This window comes from Xiphophorus couchianus, chromosome 18, assembly GCF_001444195.1.
Source record: "Xiphophorus couchianus chromosome 18, X_couchianus-1.0, whole genome shotgun sequence".
Taxonomy (NCBI): Eukaryota; Metazoa; Chordata; class Actinopteri; order Cyprinodontiformes; family Poeciliidae; genus Xiphophorus; species Xiphophorus couchianus.
This window is the reverse complement of record NC_040245.1, coordinates 264,203-289,696: the sequence shown is the minus strand read 5'-3', so window position 1 is coordinate 289,696 and position 25,494 is coordinate 264,203. Positions and strand designations below refer to the sequence as shown.

Below are 25,494 nucleotides of genomic sequence, written 5' to 3'. Positions count from 1 at the left end.
GACATTGAAAGTGTATTGAAAGTCAATGGTGGTTTAAGTCACATTTTAATGTAAAGAGAGGAATTGGCCAAGGTTGTGCAATGTCAGGAATGTTGTATTCATTGAGCATTGATCTCTTGTTATGGCAAATCAGGAAAAGGTTGCAGGGTATAAAGTTAAGTGAAGTTTCTTTACCTTTTCAACTTTCTGCATATGCTGATGATATTATTGTGGCAATCACAAAAGAGTCTGATGTTTTTACTTTAATTAAAATTATTGAGTGTTTTGGTAAAATTTCTTCATCCAAAGTTAATTGGAGCAAGAGTAAAGCTTTGTCAGTTGGTAAGTGGACAAAACCAGAACCTAAATTACCTGATGAATTAAAGTGGTCGAAAAATGGTTTTAAATAATTGGGTGTTTATTTGGGGAATCAAATAGAGGTTATGAAAAATTGGGAGGTTTTATTGAACTGATGGTTAAAGAAATGGCTTTTATCTTATAGAGGCCGTACACTAATTATTAATAATCTGGTTGCTTCAACTTTATGGCATCGCTCATCTGTTATCGGTCTTTTGGTGAAATTACAGACTATTATTTTAAATTTCTTTTGGGACAGATTACATTGGGTCCCTCAGAGTGTTTTGTTTTTACCAAAGGAAGAAGGAGGTTTGATTCATTTAGAGGAAAACAGCCTTCAGATTACAGATTTAAAGAGTTTTTTGTTTGGTGATCAAAATGTTTTGTGGAGAAAAGTTACAGAATGTTTTTTTTTTCAAAAGTTGGTAATTTAGGTTTTGGTAAAACTTTTTTATTGTTGACTTTTCAAAACATAATGTAAAGTGTTTGTCATCTTTTTATGTTAGTGTGTTAAAATCTTGGAACCTCATGGAAACGAAGAGAGTTGGAACGTCCACATCTTTAAACTGGTTATTACTGGAACCAGTCCTCCAGGGATCTGGTTTGGGTTCAGCGTGGGACAAAATGGTTATGATTTCTGAACGTTTGATGAAAAGTGGGCTGGTTACGTTGAAACATCTGCTTGAACTTGTTGGATCTGAGATGGATGATGTTGTTTCTTTGGCTCAAAGATTGGAGATTCACTCTCTAAGAACTGTAAGTATTATGTTGGCAACTTTTAAGCAAATGTTATCTGAAGACGACAAAAGACTCATAAAGGGATGATGGGCGTCTAACACCTGATGAAGCAGATCCCTTCCTGAAGCTGTTTTAAGCCACAAATGAAAGACCTTGAATGTCCTGGACCTTTTTTAGAGAAAGGAAGAAATGAATGGACAATTTTGGATTCTGTGAATGGAAAGTTAATTTATATGAAATGTGTTAAGGCTTTGAACAAAGTCAAATTAAAAGATAAAAAAGATACTCCTTGGAGAGATTATTTTAAAGTTGGTTTTGATGTGAAACCTGTGTGGGGATTATTATATAAACCACCATCAACTAAAAATGTTGGTGATTTTCAATGGAGAATTTTACATGGTATTATTGCGGTTAATGCTTTTGTTTCTATTATTAATCTATTCTATTATTAAATGTCCTTTTTGTTTATTAAGAGAAACTATTTTTCATTGTTTTGTACAATGTTTTAGATTATCCATCCATCCATCCATCCATCCATCTTCTTCCGCTTATCCGGGGTCGGGTCGCGGGGGTAGCAGCTTCAGAAGGGAGGCCCAGACTTCCCTCTCTCCAGCCACTTCTTCTAGCTCTTCCGGGGGAATCCCGAGGCGTTCCCAGGCCAGCCAAGAGACATAGTCCCTCCAGCGTGTCCTGGGTCTTCCCCAGGGCCTCCTCCTGGTGGGACGTGCCCGGAACACCTCACCAGGGAGGCGTCCAGGAGGCATCCTGACCAGATGCCCGAGCCACCTCAACTGGCTCCTCTCGATGTGAAGGAGCAGCGGCTCTACTCTGAGTCCCTCCCGGATGACTGAGCTTCTCACCCTATCTCTAAGGGAGAGCCCAGCCACCCTACAGAGAAAACCCATTTCGGCCGCTTGTATCCGCGATCTCGTTCTTTCGGTCATGACCCAAAGCTCATGACCATAGATGAGGGTGGGAACGTAGATCGACCGGTAAATCGAGAGCTTCGCTTTTTGGCTCAGCTCTCTCTTCACCACGACGGACCGGTACAGCGCCCGCTTCACGGCAGATGCTGTACCGCCTGTCGACCTCCCGCTCCCTTCTTCCCCCATTCGTGAACAAGATCCAGAGATACTTAAACTCCTCCACCTGGGGCAGGACACCCCCCTTGACCCGGAGAAGGCACTCTACCCATTTCCGGCTCAAGACCATGGCCTCGGATTTGGAGGCACTGATCCCCATCCCGGCCGCTTCACACTCGGCTGCGAACCGCTCCAGCGAGAGCTGCAGATCACGATCTGATGAAGCCAAAAGGACCACATCGTCTGCAAAAAGCAGAGATGAGATCCTAAGGCCACCAAATCGGATCCCCTCAACACCTTGGCTGCGCCTAGAAATTCTGTCCATGAAAGTAATGAACAGAATCGGTGACAAAGGGCAGCCCTGGCGGAGTCCAACTCTCACCGGAAACGAGCCCGACTTACTGCCGGCAATGCGGACCAGACTCTGACACCGGTCATACAGGGACCTGACAGCCCGTATCAAAGGGCCCGGTACCCCATACTCCCGGAGAACCCCCCACAGGGCTCCCCGAGGGACACGGTCGAACGCCTTCTCCAAGTCCACAAAACACATGTAGACTGGTTGGGCGAACTCCCAGAACCCTCCAGGACCCTGCTGAGGGTGTAGAGCTGGTCCAGTGTTCCACGACCAGGACGAAAACCACACTGCTCTTCCTGGATTCGAGGTTCGACTATCCGACGGACCCTCCTCTCCAGGACCCCTGAATAGACCTTGCCAGGGAGGCTTAAGAGTGTGACCCCTCTATAATTGGAGCACACCCTCCGGTCCTCCTTTTTGAACAGGGGGACCACCACCCCGGTCTGCCAGTCCAGGGGAACTGCCCCCGATGTCAATGCGATATTGCAGAGTCGCGTCAGCCAACACAACCCTACAACATCCAGAGCCTTAAGGAACTCCGGGCGGATCTCATCCACCCCCGGAGCCTTGCCACCGAGGAGCTTCTCAACCACCTCGGCGACCTCGTCCCCAGAGATTGGAGAGCCCAACCCAGAGTCCCCAGGCTCAGCTTCTTCAATAGAAGGCATGTTGGTGGGATTGAGGAGGTCTTCGAAGTACTCTGCCCACCGACCCACAACGTCCCGAGTAGAGGTCAGCAGCACACCATCCCCACTATAAACAGTGTTGGTGCCGCACTGCTTCCCCCCCCGAGACGCCGGATGGTGGACCAGAATCGCTTCGAAGCCGTACGGAAGTCTTTCTCCATGGCCTCTCCAAACTCCTCCCACGCCCGAGTTTTTGCCTCAGCAACCACCCGAGCCGCATGCCGCTTCGCCTGCCGGTACCCATCAGCTGCTTCCGGAGTCCCACAGGCCAAAAAGGCCCGGTAGGACTCTTTCTTCAGCCTGACGGCATCCCTCATCGAAGGTGTCCACCAATGGGTACGAGGGTTGCCGCTGCGACAGGCACCGACAACCTTGCGGCCACAGCTCCGACCGGCCGCCTCGACAATGGAGGCACGGAACACGGTCCACTCAGACTCCATGTCCCCCACCTCCCCGGGACGTGTTCAAAGTTTTGCCGGAGATGGGAGTTAAAGCTCCGTCTCACAGGGGATTCCGCCAGACGTTCCCAGCAGACCCTCACAACACGTTTGGCCTGCCAGGTCTGACCGGCTTCCTCCCCCACCACCGGACCCAACTCACCACCAGGTAGTGGTCAGTGGACAGCTCCGCACTTCTTCACCCGAGTGTCCAAGACATACGGCCGCAGATCCGATGAAACGACGACAAAGTCGATCATCGAACTGCGGCCTAGGGTGTCCTGGTGCCAAGTGCACATATGGACACCCTTATGCCTGAACATGGTGTTCGATATGGACAATCCATGACGAGCACAGAAGTCCAACAACAGAACACCATTCGAGTTCAGATCGGGGGGGCCGTTCCTCCCAACCACGCCCCTCCAGGTCTCACTGTCATTGCCCACGTGAGCGTTGAAGTCCCCCAGTAGAACAAGGGAGTCCCCAGGAGGAGCACTCTCCAGTACCCCCTCTAAGGACTCCAAAAAGGGTGGATAATCTGAACTGTCGTTCGGCCCGTAAGCACAAACTACAGTCAGGACCCGTCCCCCCCCACCCATAGGCGGAGGGAGGCTACCCTCTCGTTCACCGGGGTAAACCCCAACGTACAGGCGCTGAGATGGGGAGCAACAAGTATGCCCACTCCTGCCCGATGCCTCTCACCTTGGGCAACTCCAGAGTGGAAGTATGTCCAGCCCCTCTCAAGGAGGCTGGTTCCAGAACCAGAGCCGTGCGTCGAGGTGAGACCGACTATTTCTAGCCAGAACCTCTCGACCTCACACACTAGCTCCGGCTCCTTCCCCACCAGAGAGGTGACATTCCACGTCCCAAGAGCTTCTGCAACCGAGGATCAGATCGCCAGGGTCCCCTCCCTCTGCTGCCACCCATCCCACACTGCACCCGACCCCTTTGGCCCCTCTCACAGGTGGTGGGCCCATGGGAGGGGGGACCCATGTTTCCTCTTCGGGCTGAGCCCGGCCGGGCTCCATGGGTTAAAGCCCGGCCACCAGACGCTCGCCATCGTGCCCCCCCTCCAGGCCTGGCTCCAGAGTGGGGCCCCGGTGACCCGCGTACGGGCGAGGGAACGCCAAGTCCAATGTTTTTATCCGTCATTGGGGTCTTCGTTTTAGATTAATGGATTTATTTGCTTTACTAAGAGATATTTGGAAATCATTTGGAGAAAGTTTTACAGAACAGTCTTTTATTTTTGGTTCTTTATATGGCAAAGGAAAAAAGAAAATTGAACGGTTGTTAAATTTTTTTGCGGTCAAGCGAAGCTTGCAATATATTTGAGTAGAAAATTTAAAATTAGTAATGAACAGAATACTGATTGTGTAAAACTGTATGGTTAGAGCAAGAGTGATAGAATATAAATATTATTTAAAAGTGGATGAGCTAAATATTTTTCAGAATATTTGGGATTATGAAGGTGTTTTATTTACTTTAAATAATTCAGAACTTTCATTTATGAATGTGTTAATTTGACTTGGTGTTGACTGTTCCTATGTATCACCACTGAGTGAATAAATGAGTTTTTAAAAATCAAAAAAATCTCTCTCTCTCTCAGCAGCTCTGCGCTGCCACATGACAGGAGGTGAAATCAATCAGAGGAATGATCAAGCTCTGCTGCTCTCATGTTCTTGTGTTGTATTTATTTGCTGATTAAATAAATATCAATGTATATAATTAAATAAAATAATCATACCTGCTGCAGAACAGCGAGCAGCTCTCAGTGAGGCTCCAGGCCTGCCGTTCTTACTAAAGAGCCATTCAGAAGAATCGGATCGTTCATGAATGTCACGTCACTATATTGCAGACTTTTGGTCACAGTGTTGTCCCATACATGCAACATGTCAGTCAACACAATAATTCACAGTAATTCAGCGCAGTGACAGCGTTGTTTCACATTAAAGCCGTGAACAGCTAGCTTTGCTAGCATCACGTCCAGAGTTCACCTTTCTTTGAGCTTCTTTTCTAAGTGACGATAAAAGTTGGACGGTTCTATAGAAATGTAGTGAAGTAGAAGGTACTTAGTGTAAAATGTAGTGGAGTAAAAGTCTAAAATGTCCACAATTAAATCTACTTAACTAAAGTACAGATACATGAAAATTGTACTTAAGTACAGTAAGAAAGTACATGTACTTTGTTACGTCCCACCACTCATCGTTTATTATGATTAATTTCTTGCCATAGGAAGAAATTAATCATAATCCAGCCGCAGCATTTGTAAAGCTACTCCAAGACGAACATGTTGAGTCACAATTATTGTATTTAAGTTGAATCTGTTGCATCATTTTATCCATTTAATTGATTAGTTTTATAATTAAGTCGATACTTTTTCTTTTTTTACTTTGTATTGCCATTAGTGCACTAATGGTGTCTATAAATTCTAATTAATGCTTAAAACTCCCAAAGACTGTCTGTATTGATTCTTTGAAAAACGGTAGAGAATCAATAAATGTCACTGAATTAGAAAATATAATGAAATGCAGTTTTGTGTGACTGCAGTTCTATAGAAACGGTTTAGAAATGGGAAAGTTTTTCTAAAACCAGGATTAGTTGTGTTTCGGCTCTGATGGCTGAAAAACACAGCAACAAACAGTTTTAGTCATTTTATTGTAATCTCAGTAGAACTTCAGATATCATGAAAAATATCAGCAGGAAACCAGCTGGCTAACCTCGCGGCGCGGAGAGCGTGGTCTCTGATGGGAAGTTGATCAACTGATTGGTGGATCTGCAGCAATAAGTTGCCCTGAGAAAGAAGAACGTTTAGACGTTCTCGTTCATCATCATCATCAGCAGGACTTTAAACGACTGAATCTGTTTAGAAGGAAGTCACATCCTGATAAATCTACTGAGGAGTTTTCTCTTTAAAACAACTTTTTCAATTATAAACAGTTTTCTGGTCAAATTAAATCTTTATTCTGCTAATATTATGATCATATTATTTTAATCAAACAAAAATCCTCGTAGCCCTGAAGGAATGATTAGAATAAAATAAAATCTACCTTTTTTTTTTTTTTTTACCCCTCCAGGGGGTCTTTTGTGGCTCTAGTGTCCCTTATGTGACAGTAGACTGACAGGAAACGGGGAAGGAGAGGAGGGAAGACATGCGGCAAATGTCGTCGGGTCCGGGAGTCGAAACCGCGACGGCCGCGTCGAGGACTCAAGGCCTCCAAATACGGGTCGCGCTAACCACTACGCCACCACGACACGCCCCATAAAATCTACCTTTTGAAAATATTTTGGCATTTGTAGTTTTTTTTGGGAAAAAGCAAGAAGGGAAAATAAAAAAGCTTGAAATTGGAGATTGGACCTGGTATGAAAAGTTTTTATTTTGAGGCGCAGCCTGGCCACTAAAGGCTGCCCGCGTCTGACGGGGAAATGTTGGACGAACTGAATATAATAACAGAAAGCGATATTACAGAAGAGACGACGTCCGAGTCAGAGCTCAGGATGAGCCATGTTGTTGGTGCTGAACTAAAGTAGATCATTTACTCTGACAGTCTGCAGCAGGAGGACAAAGGCTGGATCAGGGAATCTGCAAGTCAACTTTAAGACATTTTAAGACCTTTTTAATGCCACCCTGAATGAAATTATAACCTGAAAACTATAAATATGAGGGATGGTGTGGGGTTCTGCTGAACCAGAGCAAGCACTGTGAACTTTCTGCTGTGTGTTTGTGTCTCTCCTCAGTATCAGACCCACAGAGCCAATCTGACAGGCTTTCTGCCCAGAGAGCAACTGGCAACAGAACTGAGCCAGTGGCGAAAACCAACGTCGTCCGTCCAACTGCCGCCAAACTTTGCTCCCTTTCCAGTCATTTCCTACGAAACTCACGATGAGGCAACAATCATTTCCCTCCTCCAGCCAAGTGACGGTAACATTCGAGAAATGTTCCCTGAAATTTAAACAGGCTAACGATGCGACACGTAAAGGTCAAAAAATGTTTAACTTCTGTCGCTCTCTGTCAGTCGAGTCTATTACTCACAACATGGGCAAATAAGCTAGCCAGCTATTTAGCTAGCAAGGGCGTATCAGCAGCGAGTTGGTGTTAGCCTGAAGTCCCAGAGTCAGTGAAGATGTTAGCGTCCGACTCAAACGATTGCCTGTCAGGAAAATCCAGAGAGAAACAAAAACTACAAATACGAGATTAAATAATCCCGTCACAGCAAAATTTAAGACCGGTTATATGAGTTCAACAGAAAATCAGTTTTATCAATTAATCACATTTTTGGATTTTGATTATTTTCTTTTAGAAAAATCTGGATGTTTTTCACCAAAAATATGTTTTGCTATGCATAAAGGGTTTGTTGCCGTTTATGATATATTCTGAGATGTCTAAACATAGACCACATAGAGATAATGGATGACCCACTTAAAATCGTAACTTATAATGTAAAACGGCTCCACAATCCAGCCAAAAGAAAGAAAATATTGAATCAATTAAAACAAATTAACTGTCACATTGCCTTTTTGCAAGAAACTCATCTATTTGATACAGAGCATGAAAAATAAAAAAAAATCTTGGGCAGATAAGGCGTTCTACTCATCCCACCAGTCGGGAAAAAAAGGTTGTTGTCATACTTGTGCACCGGCAGATTAATTTCACACAAACGTTGCTACATAGAGACACAGAGGGAAGATATGTATTAGTTAATGGTACAATTGATGGCATAGAAGTATCGCTTGTAAATGTGTATGCACCCAACACGGATGCGCCTGATTTCATAAAGTCACTGTTTAAGGTAATATTACAGCACAGTACTGGGCTGTTGTTGCTGGATGGGGACTTCAACTGTACTCTGTCACAAATATTGGACAGATTACCCACTCCAAAAACCCCCCTCTCTAGAATGAGTAGGATGCTTAAACATCAAATTATAGAGACGGGTATTGTAGACGTATGGAGAAGCAGGTTTCCCAGAACTAAAGACTTTACTTTCTACTCAAACAGTCATGCATCCTACTCTAGGATCGACTATTTCTTTACCCCAAAGTCAGAACTGCATAGAATAGTAGATATTGAAATATTACCTATTACTATTTCTGACCATGCACCTGTCTTATTAAAATGGAATATAGGACACAGGCTAACATCTAAACAATGGAGGCTTAATACGTCCCTGCTTAACGACAAAGTATTCATTGCATTTATTACAGAGGAGCTCAAGATATGCCTAGAAACTAATACATCTACAGAAACAACACCTCTGATATTATGGGCCTGTGCCAAAGCATTCCTTCGGGGCCGCATAATATCCTTCACATCTGCGAGGAAAAAACAGAAGAATGCTAAACAAAAAGATTTGGAGGACAAAATTAAAGAATTAGAGCTTAAACATAAAAGACACGCTTCAATTAAAATCTTGAAGGAATTAAATGCAACCTGCAGACAACTAAACAGCCTATTGTCAGATAAAGTAGAGGGCAACTTGAGGTTCACTAATCAAAAATATTATGAATATGGGCAGAAGGTTAGTAGGTTATTGGCATTTAGATTGAGGAAGCAACAGTCCTCCAACATGGTTCATAAAATAAAATCCCAAGAGTCTATTGAGACAAGACCTGACAAAATAGCAGAGGCCTTTGCAAAATTTTACAAATTATTATATACAAACACCGATACCTGTAATAATGACCAAGAGCTCACAGATTTTTTAAATAATATAAAATTGAACCACTTAACGGATGAGGCGGCGTTGAACTTAGATCAACCGATTGAGGAATGGGAGATCAAGCAGATAATTAAATCACTTAAGAACAACAAAAGTCCAGGCCCAGATGGATTTACAAACAACTTTTATAAAACTTTTCTAGATCTTCTGGCACCACTGCTATTAAAAGCATATCTCCATGCTTTAAAATCCAAAACTATGGCACCATCTTGGACAGAAGCCACTATAGTAGTAATCCACAAAGAGGGTAAGGATCCTACAGACTGCCAGTCCTATAGACCTATATCACTGTTGAATACAGACTCACGCATACTCACAGCAATCCTAGCAAGACGACTTAACAAATTCATCACCCAAATCATACATCCCGATCAGACAGGATTTATTGTAGGCAGGTACTATGCTGACAATCTAAGGCGCTTACTAAACATAACAAGCATTCAAAAAGAGAGAAAGATTGAATCAGCAATCATATCTTTAGATGCCCAAAAGGCGTTTGACAGAGTGTCTTGGAAATACTTAATTCATACTTTGAAACGTTTTGGATTTGGCCCACATTTTGTTGACTGGGTGCAAACACTTTACTCCTCTCCACAGGCAGCAGTTAAAGTTAATGGCTTTGGGTCTGCTAGATTTTCATTAGAACGGGGGTGCAGACAGGGGTGCCCGCTCTCACCCCTTCTGTTTGCCATTAGTATTGAAACGTTAGCCCAAATCATTAGAGATGATGCTAATATTAAAGGGATAGAAATTAACAAGGAAGTACACAAAATCTCATTATATGCTGATGATGTATTATTGTATTTGACGGAACCTAAATCAACAATCCCCCACCTGAAAGAGCTCATCTCTCAATATGGATTTTACTCAGGCTACAAAATCAACATAGAAAAGACGGAAGCTATGGATGTAAATGGCACAATTTCAGACTTCATAAAAGTACAGAGTGGCTTTAAGTGGCCCAAGAACGGTATCAAATATCTGGGTATTCAAATACCTCCACTTCTATGTGACCTCTATGAGGCAAACTATAGCAAACTTCTACGAGTCATTAAAAATGACCTGGAGCGTTGGGATACACTCCCTATCTCTCTGATAGGGCGTGTTGAAAGTATCCGTATGAACGTTTTACCGAGACTACTCTATCTATTCCAGATGCTACCGGTGGAGATTCCCAAATCTACCTTTGACACTTTAGATAAAATGATAACTGGATTCATTTGGCAAAAAAAGCGACCTAGAATCAGATTGAAAACCCTGCAGTTACCTAAACCCAAAGGGGGCCTCAAACTCCCAAACTTCAAATATTATTACTGGGCTGCACAACTTAAACCCTTATTAGTATGGCTACAGAATAGTGCAGATACTCGCTGGCTGGAAATAGAGGAAAGCAGGTGCTCAATACCACTACAAACATTACCTTTCTTAGATACTCCTGCAAAGGAAATGACAATCTGGACAAAAAACACCCTCAAAGTTTGGAACAAAATACAATCGGCTTTTAAATTATCAAAACAGATTTCACTTTTATCAAATATAGGATATATGAATACATTTACACCGAACAATTTAGATTCTGAGTTCAAAAACTGGTCTAATTATGGGCTATCTCATATCCACCAATTAATTAATAAGGGGAATTTCAAAACCTTTGAACAGATAAAAAGTGAATTTGGCCTCCCTAAGACGGACTTCTATAGATACTTACAACTTAGAACCTTTGTGACGACACACAACAATTGGACTAAACTTCTTGAATCTACACCTATAGAAAATTTCCTAATGGACATACAAAGGGGAAAGGGAAATGATAAAGTAATTAGTAAAATATATGACCTGTTTCTGTCCATAAATGTGCACGATTCCACAAACATAAAGCATAAATGGGAGACTGAATTGCAGGAGTCAATAGCAGGAGACACATGGGAAGAAATATGTACTGAAGCACAATCCATCCATCCATCCATTTTCTGTTCACCCTTGTCCCTAATGGGGTCAGGAGGTGCTGGTGCCTCTCCAGCTACGTTCCAGGCGGGAGGCGGGGTCACCCTGGACAGGTCGCCAGTCTGTCGCAGGGCAACACAGAGACATACAGGACACACAACCATTCACACACACTCACCCCTAGGGAGAATTTAGATAGACCAATTAACCTAACAGCCATGTTTTTTTTTGGACTGTGGGAGGAAGCCGGAGTACCCGGAGAGAACCCATGCATGCACAGGGAGAACATGCAAACTCCATGCAGAAAGACCCCGGCCGGGAATCGAACCCAGGACCTTCTTGCTGCAAGGCAACAGTGCTACCAACTGCGCCACTGTGCAGCCCACTGAAGCACAATTAACAACAAATTCTAATACATGGAGAGAATTCAAATGGAAAGTAATAGTCCGGTTTTTCAGAACGCCAGCAATAACCAGTAAAATGAACCCGACACAACCCAGTCCATGCTGGAGAAACTGTGGGACGCAGAATGCAAATCATACTCATATCTTTTGGGCTTGTCCTAAACTAAGTGTATTCTGGGAGGACATTTTTGAAGCTCTCAAGGTAATTTTCAGAAGAAATGTTCCAAAAACCCCCTTGGTGGCAATTTTGGGAGTAATACCCGATGGATTGGACAGGAAGGATGATAGATATCTTCTAAGAATCTTGCTCACAGCAGCATTGAAATGCATAACTATCAGATGGCTGAAGCCAGGACCTCCTACATATAACACATGGATGAAAAAAGTTTGGGACATTCATTTGATGGAAGAAATCACATATTCCTTAAGGCTTCAAAAAACAGTTGTTAATATAAGGTGGAGCTTCATGCCGTTATTATTTCAGTGACACAATTACAGGATTGGCCTTTTGCACTTGTATGTTCTCTTGGGTCGGTCTAAAATACCATGGTGTAAAAAACTTTAACTCAGGGAGGATTTAATCGTATGTTTTGTATTTATTTTATTTTGCTGTTATCTGTCTGTTGATTCCGTTCTGTTTTTCTGTAATCATTATTACATTTGTTAAGAACACCTACTGTCTCATCTCCTGCTGCCAAGTTATAATGCAGATGATAAATGTCAGTAAGAGACGGAAGAATGTAACTATGAACATGTGTTGTAAAAAGTAAATATAAATAAAGTTAAAAAAAAAATGTTTGGGGTTTTTTTGCACCATCTTGTTTTAAAGCTTCAGTTGATTCAAACAATGAATTAAGCTCAACTCTACGACGCTCTAGCAGAGCCAGGAAACGAGTCTTTTCTTATGTTCTGGTACTTTTGTTATTCTGCTAATTAAACAACATGCTCAGAGCCCGGCCCTGATGCAACTCACAGAAAGACTGACTGAAATAAAATACACTATTTTCTGTCATTTTTATTTTCTTTTTTAAAAATGAAAGCAAGAAAAAAAATCTGATTAATCAAATGAAGATAATCTGAGATTTAATTTGTAAGCCATATCCCTGGGATCAACATTTAAGGCCAACTAACATTTTGTTTCATGAAATCAAGGAATTTTAATTGTTTAAGGATGCAGACATTAAGGGAACTGTTCATAAGATTGAACTAATGAATGAACTAAATGAACTAGTTCTCACTGAACAATAACAGAACTGAGGTAAGCCAAACAACATGTGGTGCAGTTATTGCATTTATTACACAAAGTTAATGTGATGTTGGTCTAGTTAGAAAACTAGTTCAAGTTTTGATGCTAACGCAAAAATACTGCAGAAAAAAAACGGAACTGATTTTTAAGGATGTCAAAGTTCAATGATCATTTCCTCCACACTCAGCTGATGAACTACTTGGTTGATGAACTGCTTGCTTTATTGTTGTTTATTAATGTAATAACTATCTTGAGTAGCCAGCGACCAGCTTCCAAGATGCAGTGTTGTATAATAACGAAGTAAAAATACTTCACTACTTTACTTAAGTATATTTTGGAGTACTTCATACTTTCCTGGAGTATGAACATTTTTGATGACTTTCACTTTTACTTCACTATATTTCCGAACTTAATTGCGTACTTTTACTCCGATACATTTTCAATGTGTGGTTTAGTTACTCGTTACAAAAAAGCGAGAGAGAGAAACAAAGTGTTTTGACCCACCTACTGATTAGCAAGTAGCAAGCAGGCTACCGAACAAAGTCCGTAGCCTACTTGCCTTGGTTTGTTCATCACCACCAATAGGATGCACCTTCTTCTTCTTCTTCTTTTCTATTATGGCGGATCACAAGCAACTTTAAGGTGCATACCGCCACCTACTGTACATGAGTGTGTAGCAGCATTACTTCATATCTATTAAATTCTATTTTTTAATTTTGTATTCTTAAGATAAATAAACAATGCTTTCCTTAATTTGTGAATATCTGTTATGTTTCCTTCATTTCCTAATATACCTTTAAGATTCCATTCATGCCCTATATTTCTAACTATTCTCTTTAATTCTTCCCTTTCGAGTTCATTTGACTTACAGTTCATCAATATGTGTTCTACATTTTCTTTCTCTCCACATCTCTCACATTTATCATTATTTTTCCTCCCTATTGTATAAAGCATGTCATTTAAGTAGGTATGACCTACTCTTAATCTACTAATTATTATTTCTTCTCTTCTGTTTCTTTCATTAATGCTTCGAATTTGAACTGACTTTTGTACTTCATATAATCTTCTTCCTTTCTTATCTTCATTCCACATTTTTTTGCCATTTCTTGATTTCTTTACTTTTAATTAGGATACACCTGTTTCGCTTCTCCCATTAAACACAAAGCAAGTCTCGCAATCAGTAGCAGTCACATGGAAATTCTATCTTACAAAAACTCCCCGTCCAACTTGAAGAAACACATCGAGGTAACGTCTTATGAAATGGTTATAATCCTCCTGTTTCAGTAACTATAGCTTGGTCACTAGACACTACTGTATTGTGAAACGTTGACCATAAATGAACTTTGTTTGGCATCGTTTCAGTTCCATACGTGGTGTATTTAGCTTAGGCTTAATGTTGACTGTATCAGGCTACCTAGACTCCTCTGTTCAAGGGGGACAGAAGCCATAGCGATAGCAATTTAGACTCAATTTAACGAATATAGGAAAGGCATGCAAGTTCAAAACCAGGTTTACAGATGCCAATAAGCTGCATTTCCCTCCCAATTCTTTTTTTCTTTTGCATAATGACCAGTTGTGTGCACCACCTACTGACTGTAGCATTGACTGATTCACTGATTTGTGAAGTAGAGTAATCGTAACAGATCTTTTTCTTCATGTTGGCCGCATTTTCTGTACTATTTATTTTTCTCATTTTCAGCACTGACCTTACTTGAAGGGAAAACTTAAGGCTTACAAAAACTTTGTATTTTCTGTCCTGGAGGGTTTACTAAGAAGCTGGTTCAGTTGTAAAGCAGGTTAAGTTAACCTTGTGCTATAGGTAAAGCACCTAATTTTCTTAACTAAATGATGCCTGCAGGTATATCTATTAGCAGGTTTAATTTTGCCTGCACTTGGTTGGGTACATTATTTTAAGTGTATTTGACAAGTTTACCAAAATATAAAAAATGTCATTCAAACTGCATTTGCTTTGTTTTACTTTTTACTTGTACTTTTCATTACATTACTTGAGTACATCCATTTTTACAGTAATTTCCATACTTAAGTACAAGAAGTTTCAGATACTTTAAGACTTTAACTCAAGTAACATTTCAGTCAGTGACTTGGACTTTTACCAAAGTCATATTTTGGAGAGGTACCTATACTTTTACTTGACTCTGAGATTTCAGTACTTTATACAACACTGCCAAGATGGCCGCTGGCTAGGAGGGACAGTGTGATTCTTGCCTGCAATTTAGTGAAAATCTATTGAATGTCTGAAATACAACTCAACATCTAACCAAATGTTGAAGTTTTGCACTTTGATTTTCAGCTAATGTTTGGATTTGTAGGACCATTTCTACCATGTTTTCAACTTTAAGCACTTTTTGACTACATGTGTTTGAACAACCAGCAAAGGCCAAGCAGCAAAACGGCTCCAGGTTTAACGAGAAAGGAGGACGTGGTGATTTCTGGACTCAAGACGACACACCGAACATACGGAGCACAACAGCAGGAGGCAATAAAGATGCAAAACCAGATGAGTTACTTTCTCTTGATCAGCAAGTCATCAAGTTCTTCAGCAGCAAAGGGATTTTACTGGACAGTAAAACTATTGCTGCTTGTTGTACAGCATGCCGCAAAAACCAAATACAAATCCAGATAAAAGGAGGAAAAGACCTTCGATTTGTGAGTACAAAACACAAAACTGAACTGCTAAATGTTGTAAAAAAGACTAAATCATGTGTTAGTGAATGAACACCTTTGCTTACTGAATACAGGCCACATGGACCAGGAGCTGTAAGACACTGATAAAACTTAACGGGTCTCCTGAGAAGCCAAGGCGTGAACTATTAGAAATCTTGTTGAGATGGAGAAATATAGATGAAAAAGAACAACATTAACTTGAACCCAACATTACAGGGTTGTTTTGTATTTCTGTCTTTTGGTTCTGAACATACTGATGGAGGCGAACAACATATAATTTAGTCAAGAGTCAAAGAATTCAATCAAAGAGTTTTGATCTTAAAGATCATAGATGTGGGGCGTGCCGTGGTGGCGTAGCGGTTAGCGCGACCCGTATTTGGAGGCCTTGAGTCCTCGACGCGGCCGTCGCGGGTTCGACTCCCGGACCCGACGACATTTGCCGCATGTCTTCCCTCCTCTCCTTCCCCGTTTCCTGTCAGTCTGCTGTCATATAAGGGACACTAGAGCCACAAAAGACCCCCTGGAGGGGTAAAAAAAAAAAAAAAAGATCATAGATGTTATGATAAAGAAGCTGATATAGACCCAGAGACCAGATTCAGTCATAAACAGTGAATATTATTGTGAAGACAGTATTAATGTCTTTTTAATTCACTTTAATAGTAGGAGCAGACACAGCAACTTTTCTCAGATAAAAAGCCACCTTCAGAAACCTGATGAGAATTTAGTTTGGCAGAAATCTGAGGAAGGTGGATGAGTGAGATGAGCTGCTGGACTCTCTGGTCCAGAGTTTCTCAAACCTTTTCAGGCTGAGGATCACTTCACCATTTCACAAACGGTAACCTGAAATCGCACCTTAATATATAATTCAACCTGAAATGAAAATATTAGCTGATGTTTTCTTAGTTCTTCCTAATGGAGAGTGGTGCTGCTTAATAAATGTGACGTCAGAGCCATGAACACGTCTACTTTGAGTTATTTACAGATAATGAAAGAGTCTAAACTTTCTAATGAAGTCAGACACGAGGAAATAAAAAAACAAGTTCTTCTTTACTTCCAAGTGTTACGTGCATTAATAACATTTAGGGCTATTTGTGATTTAGAAGCACAATTAAAGAAAAACAGACTTGAGTTGCTTTAACAGAAACTAAAAATCATTTTCTACACCATTAAATATAAAAATAATAAACCCATTTCTATCAATGGCATTTATCTACTGTGTTTAATTATTTAATTTCAGAATTTTTAATTAAATAAAAATAATAATAGCTGTTGGTGTGGAAGCAGAGCATCATTCATTACCAAGCAAAGTTATAAAAACAAACAGTTCTGACTAACTGAGTCGATTCCTACCGCGTAGAGCCGTTCAAAGGAATCCATTCGCTAGTGAACGACAGCAGCTTCAGCTTCTTCTGCTCAGATAATATTCTTTCCATCTGCAGCTTTTCTTTTGAGTGACCCGGTTTTAAGCCAGTTCTCCGTCATTATTTTCACAATCCTTTGCTAAGCTAGCTGTAGCTTCGCACTTTGAGCTGACGTCACGGAAAATAAACGGTCGTTTACATGCAGTACCTGGCGGACCAGTAGGGGGCGGCCGCGGACCAGCAGTGGCCCACCAGTTTGAGGAAGACTGGTCTGGATCAGCTGTTCAGTCAGAACAGGTTGACGTCAGGTCTGGACTGAGATGGACGGTTGTTACTAAAATGACATTTTCAGTTGATAACTTGATGGATGTTAAAACTGAGGGTAATAAACATGAATATATTTTAATTAGTCGTGTTTATCGAAATCCTGGCTCTTCCATAGATGAGTTTAGCAAGAAAATATTAAATATTAGAGACGTAAGAAAGGCTCAATGAAAAGTTAACTTTTATTTGTGGAGATTTTCACATTGATTTGCTGAAATATAATGAGAATACTAAAACGACAGAATTGATAAAACAGTGTTTGGTTTAGGTTCCTGTCCATTAATATTAATACCCAGGGCCGGCCCAAGGCAGAAGCAAACTAAGCAGCTGCTTAGGGCCCCAGGGCCACCAACAGGCCCCTCAGTGCAACTGATTTAAAAAAATAAAAAATTTTAGCAATAATTTCTGTCATTATAATATCAAAAACACACAATTTCACAACAAACTGATTTGTTTTTACAATGATATATATTTGATAATGTATGTAGAAATTATTATTTTATTGATAAAAAGAAAACAGATAAATTGCTCTTGGGGCCCCTGGTGGCTGCGGTAGGTACCGCACGCTTCGCCGGTAACGAGCTGAACGTTCAGAGCATCCAAAGGTCCAAAGGTCCGGTCAGAAGTTAAGTAAGAAAAATAATGTCTCAAAAAAGGAGAAAAGAAAGAGGAAGAATAGAAAAGGCCAAAATAAAGGTTTTAATGAGTCTTGCTAATGAAATGTAAAAGATTAGTAAAGCTGCTAACAGAACATTAGCTTGATAGCAACCTGGACCGGTCCAGTTCAGCAGCCAAACATTTCTGCTAGAGTCTCTATGCTAGAGTTTAAACTTTAAATGAGTTGATTCTCATGGTGGCTCTGGATATTTCTGAGCTATTTTGGCCTCAAACCGTGTTTAATAAGAATAATTAAAACTTGTCAATGTTTAACATTGTTAGCTAAATGTTTGTCCGTCAGGCTACAAGCTGCTACATGATGAGCTGCTCTATGTTGTTTGCTGCTGAGCAAAATCATTTAGTGGCTAAAACATTATTTTTACATCAACTTCTAAGTTATGAGAAACGTCTGTTAAAATCATTTAAAGGCTCAGAATCAGTCCGGTACCGGTACCGGTCCATATTCTCAGGGGAGAAAAACTCACCTGGTGTAAATAACATTTTAGATATTGGAGTAACGCTTAAGATAAATTAATTTAATCAAAGAACGTCATGAATATGTGTAGAGCTGCACCGATTGCAGTTTTCTGGCCGATCCCTGGTTACCGATCTTTAAAAGCCTGACCTGCTGATTTTGATTTTGGCTGATATGATTTTTTTTTCTCTGAAATGTCGCTAAATGTAGCAAGAAAGTCACTGAGTTGGTAACAATGGGGTGAATATTGTTAGCTGTAAACGTTCAGACCTGGTGGGTCGGTCTGTCAGTCAAACGTCTCACTGCAGAGCAGAAGAGGACAGAGATGATTTATAAACCTTTGCTGATGAAGATCAGATCAGCTTCACATGTAAGAATCAGCTGATCACGATGCCCCAAAATGAAGGAAATCGGCTCCCAGAAATCAACTGGTTGATAACTCAGTTGGTCAATAAATGTATCGTATTAAACATGTTTATAATGTAAACAGCACTTCCAGAGATGCAATACGTTTATAGCAGGTGTGTAAATGATCTAATATTCTAACTGCTGATTGCAGCCGGTCCACATTGTTAGCAGAACTAGAGGGCCCCAAAACCACATTAGGCTCAGGGCCCCATGGAGGCTTGGGCCGGCCCTGCTGATACCTACACAAATAACGGAGCGTCACTGACTGATCATTTTTTAGTTCAATGTGAAAACAGTGGATGGTTCATTATTTGTTTACTATGTTGGATATTAGTAATCAGTTTCATTTAAATATGACAAAGCAAATGACTAATTTAGTTAGAATAAAATCACCTGAAGCTGTGGAAGAAATGAAAGCAGAATTATGAACTATAATTGGCCAAATGTTCATGTTGATGATGTTAACCAGTCATATAATACGGTTTTGGAAATATTTGTAAGAATTTATAATCGTTATTGTCCCCTAAAAGAATAAACATCAGAAATACATCGACTCCCTGATTTGGCTTGTAAAAAGAAATACTTAAAAAGAAAAATAATAATTTATAATATTATTAAACCTCTCATCTTTATTTGTAACAAATTGTTTTAACTGGAACTTTTCTGACAAAATGAAACCAGCAAAAGTTTTTCCATTAAACTGGAGACAAAGATTCACAGACTGCAGGCCGTCGTCACGGAAACCAGGATTCACTGAAACGTTGGAAAAATATTCGTAAAAACTTTTTAATAAAATAACAAACAGAATGAGCCGATCTAGAGTTTATAGATCTACACCAGTGGAGCCCAAAGTGGCCCCTGATTCCCGGCATCCTGCCTGTTTTAGTCTCTCCCTGGTTTAAGGCCCCTGGATCCAATGATGGTCCTCAGAGACTAAGAAGAACTTGGACCTGCTGAGACGGTTGTTGGTAAAACCAGGAACAGAATAAAACAGGCAGGAAGCCGGGATTCAGGGGCCACTTTGGGCTCCACTGGTGTAGAGCTTATAGATCTAGAGTTTATAGACATAGTGTTTATAGATTTTGTTTATATATTTAGAGATTGTAGATCTAGAGTTTATAGATCTAGATGTGACCTGTAGGTTTCATATCAGTGATTAAATAGTTACTAGAGTAATAGATTACAATATGTACAGATTAATAAAGTCCAACAGTAAAATGTTTTCCTCAAGGCTCAGTAAATTATTTAGACTTTATTTAAACGATATTTTTGAAGTTTATGATGTTTGAAGATACAAATTTGAAATAATGAAAACAATAGAAAACCTGGTTAGATTACACTAACTTATCAGTAAATGAAGGAAAAACTAAGTTCATGTTTTCTCTGGTAATCGGATCTATAATCATGTAAAGTTGAAAGTGATCGAGTTTATGAGACAATTTTAGGGATTATTATAGACAAACTCAGCTGGAAGCCTCATATTGAACATATTAGAAATAAAGTTGTCAAAACTATTGGAATATTGTTTAAAATAAAAGATTTAATAAATTCTAAAGCCTTGCATATCATATTTTCCTCTTTAGTTTTGCCTTATTTGTCTCAGAAATCTGAGAAAATGCAAGTAAAAAAACATCGATAATTTAGTTCAGTTGCAAAAAAAGCTAATAGGTTTATTAATAAAGTGGATATCATGAAACACCTAATAAACTCTTTATTCTAAGTAATACTTATTGTACATATAAAACTATTGGAAATAATGTTTAAAGCTCTGAACAAACATTTTGCTGCTGGTAGAGAAATGATTTAAGAGAAGAGAGAATAAATATAATTCATGAGGTTTGTTAATATTTGAGGATTCAGATAAAAATTAAACGTGTTGAACTGAAACTGAATGATGATTAAAATGTAAAATGATAAACTCTATTCTGTTTTGTAGACGCATGTTTGGGTGAAATGTTTCTGCTTTAGCTGCAGATCTGATTCAGCCCAATGCTTTTTGGTAAATGATGGTTTGTGATGAAACATTGAAAAACAGATTTCTAAGTTATTTTGTGAACATTTATTGCATTTAGTTTTGATTGAACCTGTTTTACTTTAGAAAAGTATTCACACCCCTGGAACTTTTGCACATTTTGTTTCATTATAACCATAAACATAAAAATATTTCATAGGAACTGAATGTAATACCATTATGAAGTACAAAGAAAATAAAACCTCAACACAATTTTTACAAATAAACTGAAAAGTGCGGTGTGTAAATGTATTCAGCCTCCTTTTCTCTGAATTCAACCAGTTGCCTTCAGAAGTTGCCTGATGGTTGCTAATGACTCGCTGAGTCCAGCTGTGTGTAATCTAATCTAATCTAATCTAATCTAATCTAATCTAATCTAATCCCAGTGTTATTCCAGCTGCTCTGTGACGCCTCAGAGGTTCAGAGATGATCTGGAGCAAACGGCATCATGGAGGAGCAGCAGAGCGCTCAGGAGGTTTACAGCAGGCTGAGGCTTTGAGCGTCTCACCGTCCAATCAGAACCCAGCGTCTGACCCAATGAGACCAAATATGGAAAAGCTCCAGGGTGTGAATACTTCTGCCAGCCTCCAATCAGAGCTGAACTGATTCTGTTTGGACTGAGAGTCAAAAATGGTAAAGAAATTGGTGAAACTAAACAGAAACATTTTTTATTTTAATAAAAAATGTTTCTGTTTAGTTGGACCAATTTTTTTATTTATTTTTTATTTTTATTAAACAAAATGCCGTTTTGTTTCTGAGTTTTATCATCAGATTTATTGCTGAGTCAGTAAACTTGCTGTAAAGAACTTTTTCTATTTTGATTGGATGAATTTTGTGGCCCTCTCTCACCCCCTCCATGAAGCAGCAGGTTTCTGTTTTCACGCTAACCTGCAGGACACGGCGCTGTTAAAGGGGTGGGGGCGGGGGCCGGTCAGGGCCGGTCGGGGGCCAGCCAGGGGCCGACTGTTTAACCCAAACCAAAAGCAACAGACCTCAGAGCCAAACACACACACACAGCAGAGGACAGCATCTTTCACCAGAAGTGACTCTGGTTTGATGACCTGTTGCCATGGCAATGGCAGAGGACAGTGCGGCTAGGCTGAAGCTAAAGACACGCCGCTGTCCCAGGACTCGGAGATTAACTCACGCTCGGTGCAGTAGTTGCCCTCCCAGCCCTCCAGGCAGCGGCGCCGGCCCTGGGCGTCGCAGCGGTAATGGCCGAAGTCGTCGCTGCGCGGCCGGCACAGGGTGGAGCAGTCGTCGCCGTGGTAATTCTCCATGCACACCACCCGGTAGGAGAAGCTCAGCTCGCTCTGGTTGCCCTGGTGGAGCTGCTGCGACCACTCCTCCCCGACCGCCTGGCTGCCGAGGCGGGACGCCCGGCTCAGCAGCCGCGGGCAGTCGCCTGGGCAACAAGCAGACAGAAACATGGCGGAGTCACGATCAGCTGGGCTCAGCCTCTTCCAACTGCTTCAACTCAGAGAAAGTAAAATGGCTTTCCACAGGAAAACTTTCCCAGCATCCTCTGCTGTATCTGCTGTAGATGTTTTCCACCTCCGGGAAGATTAAAGTTTAACAAAAACGTTCAGAATCGATAAAAACAGCAGATAAATCTACGCGTGATTTATTTGATCATTTCATCTGAATCCTTAAAGATTAGAACATTTCTTTCTTTAAAAAATGATCAAAACCCAAATAAAAGTGTAAACAGTGGGACGTTGTGATGCTGAACGATGTAAACATGTTTTCTGTCGCCCCCTGGCGGTCAGGGCGCGGCGCTGCAGCTTGTTACCTGTGGACTTTCCACCTGAGCAGTCTGAGGTCCAAACCTCCAGGATCAGCGAGAAGGAGCCCTGCGGCGAAACAATCATCAATAATCAATAAACCGTCAGTGACGTGCTGACGTCACACGGCTCGCTGTCACAGTTTTCTCCAAACATTTTCAAATCATTTCCGTTCTCGATTCAGACAGAACCGTTCACCTAAACGGAACCGATCCGGTTCCGGTCACTCACCGGCCACTTGAAGGAGACGTTCACCTTCATGGGCGCGCTCCCGGAGATGGAGCCGGGGTCCGCGGGGAGCGCGGCGCTGCTCGCGTTCCCGTAAGTGCACGGCGGCTCCGGGCTGATGACGCTCTGCGAATGTTTGAGGCACATGCGGAAAAAGATGCGGCAGTCCCGGTTCTGGTCGCAGATGCTGCGGGAGCTGCTGAAGGTCTGGACCTTCAGCTCGAACACGGCCTTGGTGGACCGAACCTGGAGGGGGGGGGCAGTGAGGGAAACTTCAGACTCTGTGCGTAAAGACGCGGGACTCCCGGTCCGGCCCGTCAGAACCTGTCGGAACCACTCACCGTCTGCACCGGCACCGCCAGCAGGAGCAGGAACAACCGCAACATGTCTGAGCGCCGCTGCCCCGATGCTCGCTGATCTGCGCCAAAAATAAAACCAAAATAATGCGGAGGAACAAAACCCGAACCGCAGCGAGGAGATAAGAAGAAGGAAAAGTAGAAAAAGTAGCAGAAGAAGAAGAAGAAGTGGCGGGTTTCAGGTCTGATCTGCTTTCTGCGCTGAAAAGAAAGTGAAGTGCGGCTGTTTGAACTCTGGACTGCGGCAGCTGCGCTCTCACCTCCGCTTTATAGCGAGGAGGGGGGAAGGGGGAGGAGCCGGAGGGGGAGGGGGTTCCTGAACCAGAGGAGCTCGGTTCCGATCCAGCAGACATAATGGATCTCCTGTTCTGATGCTAGAACCTGTAGAGCAGCTCTACAGGTTCGGTCCGGACCGACCCAGAACCCGACCTGCTTCCAGGTCATCAACCTTCTGGTTCTGAATCACGTCACACTCAACAAAAACCAGAAACCGTTCTGAAGACTGTGGTTCCGTTTGGAACCGTCATGTTCTGAATGGCTCCAGAACCGAACTTGTTCTGGCAGCTAATCAGGAAGCAGCTTTCATCTGATCACCCGACCCAACAGAACTGACACCAGAGTTCTGGTTGTGGAGGTCAGCGCCGAGTGGACCGGTTCTGGTTCTGGAGCCGTTCCTCTCTGGATGCAGAACCGGAACCTGGTTCTGAGGTCAGGAGGTTCTGTCTGCTCTCACCTGGACCGAACCTCGTGTAGAACTGAGAATCAGTCCAGAACCTGCAGCTGGTTCTGGTTCTAACAGAACCGCTGAGTGTGTGGGCCAGGTGAGCCGCAGACAGGTATGCCCAGTGTGTGCGCATGCTCACAAACCTACTTCTTGTTCATGTGTTAGCTCAGAAAGCAGCGCGTGCCACGGCACGAGGCGCTCACACGCACGCGCCTCCATCATGATTAAGCCGATGAGTGACGGCAGGGCGCGTGCAGTGCGCACGCGCCGCCAGGAAGCGTCATCAGACTGATCATTTGCGCATATTCGATCGCGCGCCATCTGCGGATCGATGAGACTCTTTAGGCGCGTGCTGCGAACCTCAGCGGCGCTTTGATGGGAGAAGTTAGTGCTCCCTTCCTGCTCTGTGATTGGCTGTCGGTCAGCTGACCGTCCTTTCATCCTAACTTCTCACCTCCTTCTTTCCGCGGTGTGAAAACTATTGATCACTGCGCCGTTTGGTTGGCAGGCGGGAGGCACGAGCTCCTGTTGAGGTGCGAACCTGATGCGTGCGGCGCGTGCCCGCCAGGGGAGGAGGTGGTTGCCCTGGAGACCGTGGGAAAGTCTGCTTAGGCGCCGGAACCGACACCTGAACGGAGCGACGCGAGGACGTGATGGACCGAATCTAACTGCTGATCCGGAAAGAAGAACCGGTTCCCTTGGACCCATGCTGCCAGGAACTGGGTCCTGAACAGAATCGTGTGTGGTTCTGCTGACTCAAGAGTTCTAGTTCTGGACCAAGATGGGTCCAAAATGTTCCTCAGTTTAAACTGAAAACCATCAACATGGAACAACCACAGAGCTGGTTCTGGTTCTGGTTCTGTTGGACCTCAGTGTTGATCACATCACTGAACCAACTGGAGAACTGGGTCGGACTCTCCGGTCCAGAACTCAACTGGTTCCAGTCCGACATGAAGAACTGGAATTTCTCTGTTTCAACAGGAACCGTCTCATCAAGAGGTCAGAGGTCACCTGTGGGGTTCCCCAAGGCTCCATCCTAGGACCCTCTGGTTCAATAAGCTCCCACTGGCTCAGCAGGAAATAAGATCAGTTACCATGACGACGCAGAGGATAACACATTCAGACTTCATGAGTTCTTCCCCAAAGTGACACCAGGAAAAGAAAAGATGAAGCAAAACGAAATCAGTGACTTTGTAACAACTAAAGGATCCTGGTTTCTAAAGCCTCAGATCACAAACTCATCCAGGCTGAAGCGATTATTACGGTCTGGATGATCAGTTTCAGCGTCTCGGGTTACATTTCATCATGAAGCTCAAATGCTGCAACACAAACTTCAATGGAAAAAGGGAAACGGAAGTTGATTGAAAACTATCAACTTCAAAGTAAATTATATTTTTTAATAAAATATTCAAATTAAAATGAGACAGAAACACCGAGACTGGAGCAGAGCGGTTCCGAGCTGCTGCTGACCACCATGTTGGATCCGGGTTGATCATTTTTAACCAAATGGAAAGTTTTAACGCGCTTTGTTTT

At 42.1% G+C, this 25,494-nt stretch overlaps 1 protein-coding gene across 2 annotated transcripts in view; it reads right to left on the bottom strand.

The window, feature by feature from the left end:
• dlc (deltaC) overlaps positions 1–23,496 on the bottom strand; it is a 323,636-nt gene extending 300,140 nt beyond the window's left edge. Inside the window, exons 1-4 of one of the 2 annotated variants that reach the window (XM_027998937.1) lie at positions 23,223–23,496; positions 22,885–23,127; positions 22,662–22,722; positions 22,017–22,274 (exon numbers count right to left, since the gene is read on the bottom strand). In XM_027998937.1, the coding sequence (XP_027854738.1) occupies positions 22,017–22,274; positions 22,662–22,722; positions 22,885–23,127; positions 23,223–23,267 (607 nt within the window). In that variant the 5' untranslated portion in view covers positions 23,268–23,496. The remainder of the gene's footprint in view (positions 1–22,016; positions 22,275–22,661; positions 22,723–22,884; positions 23,128–23,222) is intronic. The other variant, XM_027998938.1, reaches the window with a different exon arrangement.
• Positions 23,497–25,494: the final 1,998 nt, after the last annotated feature.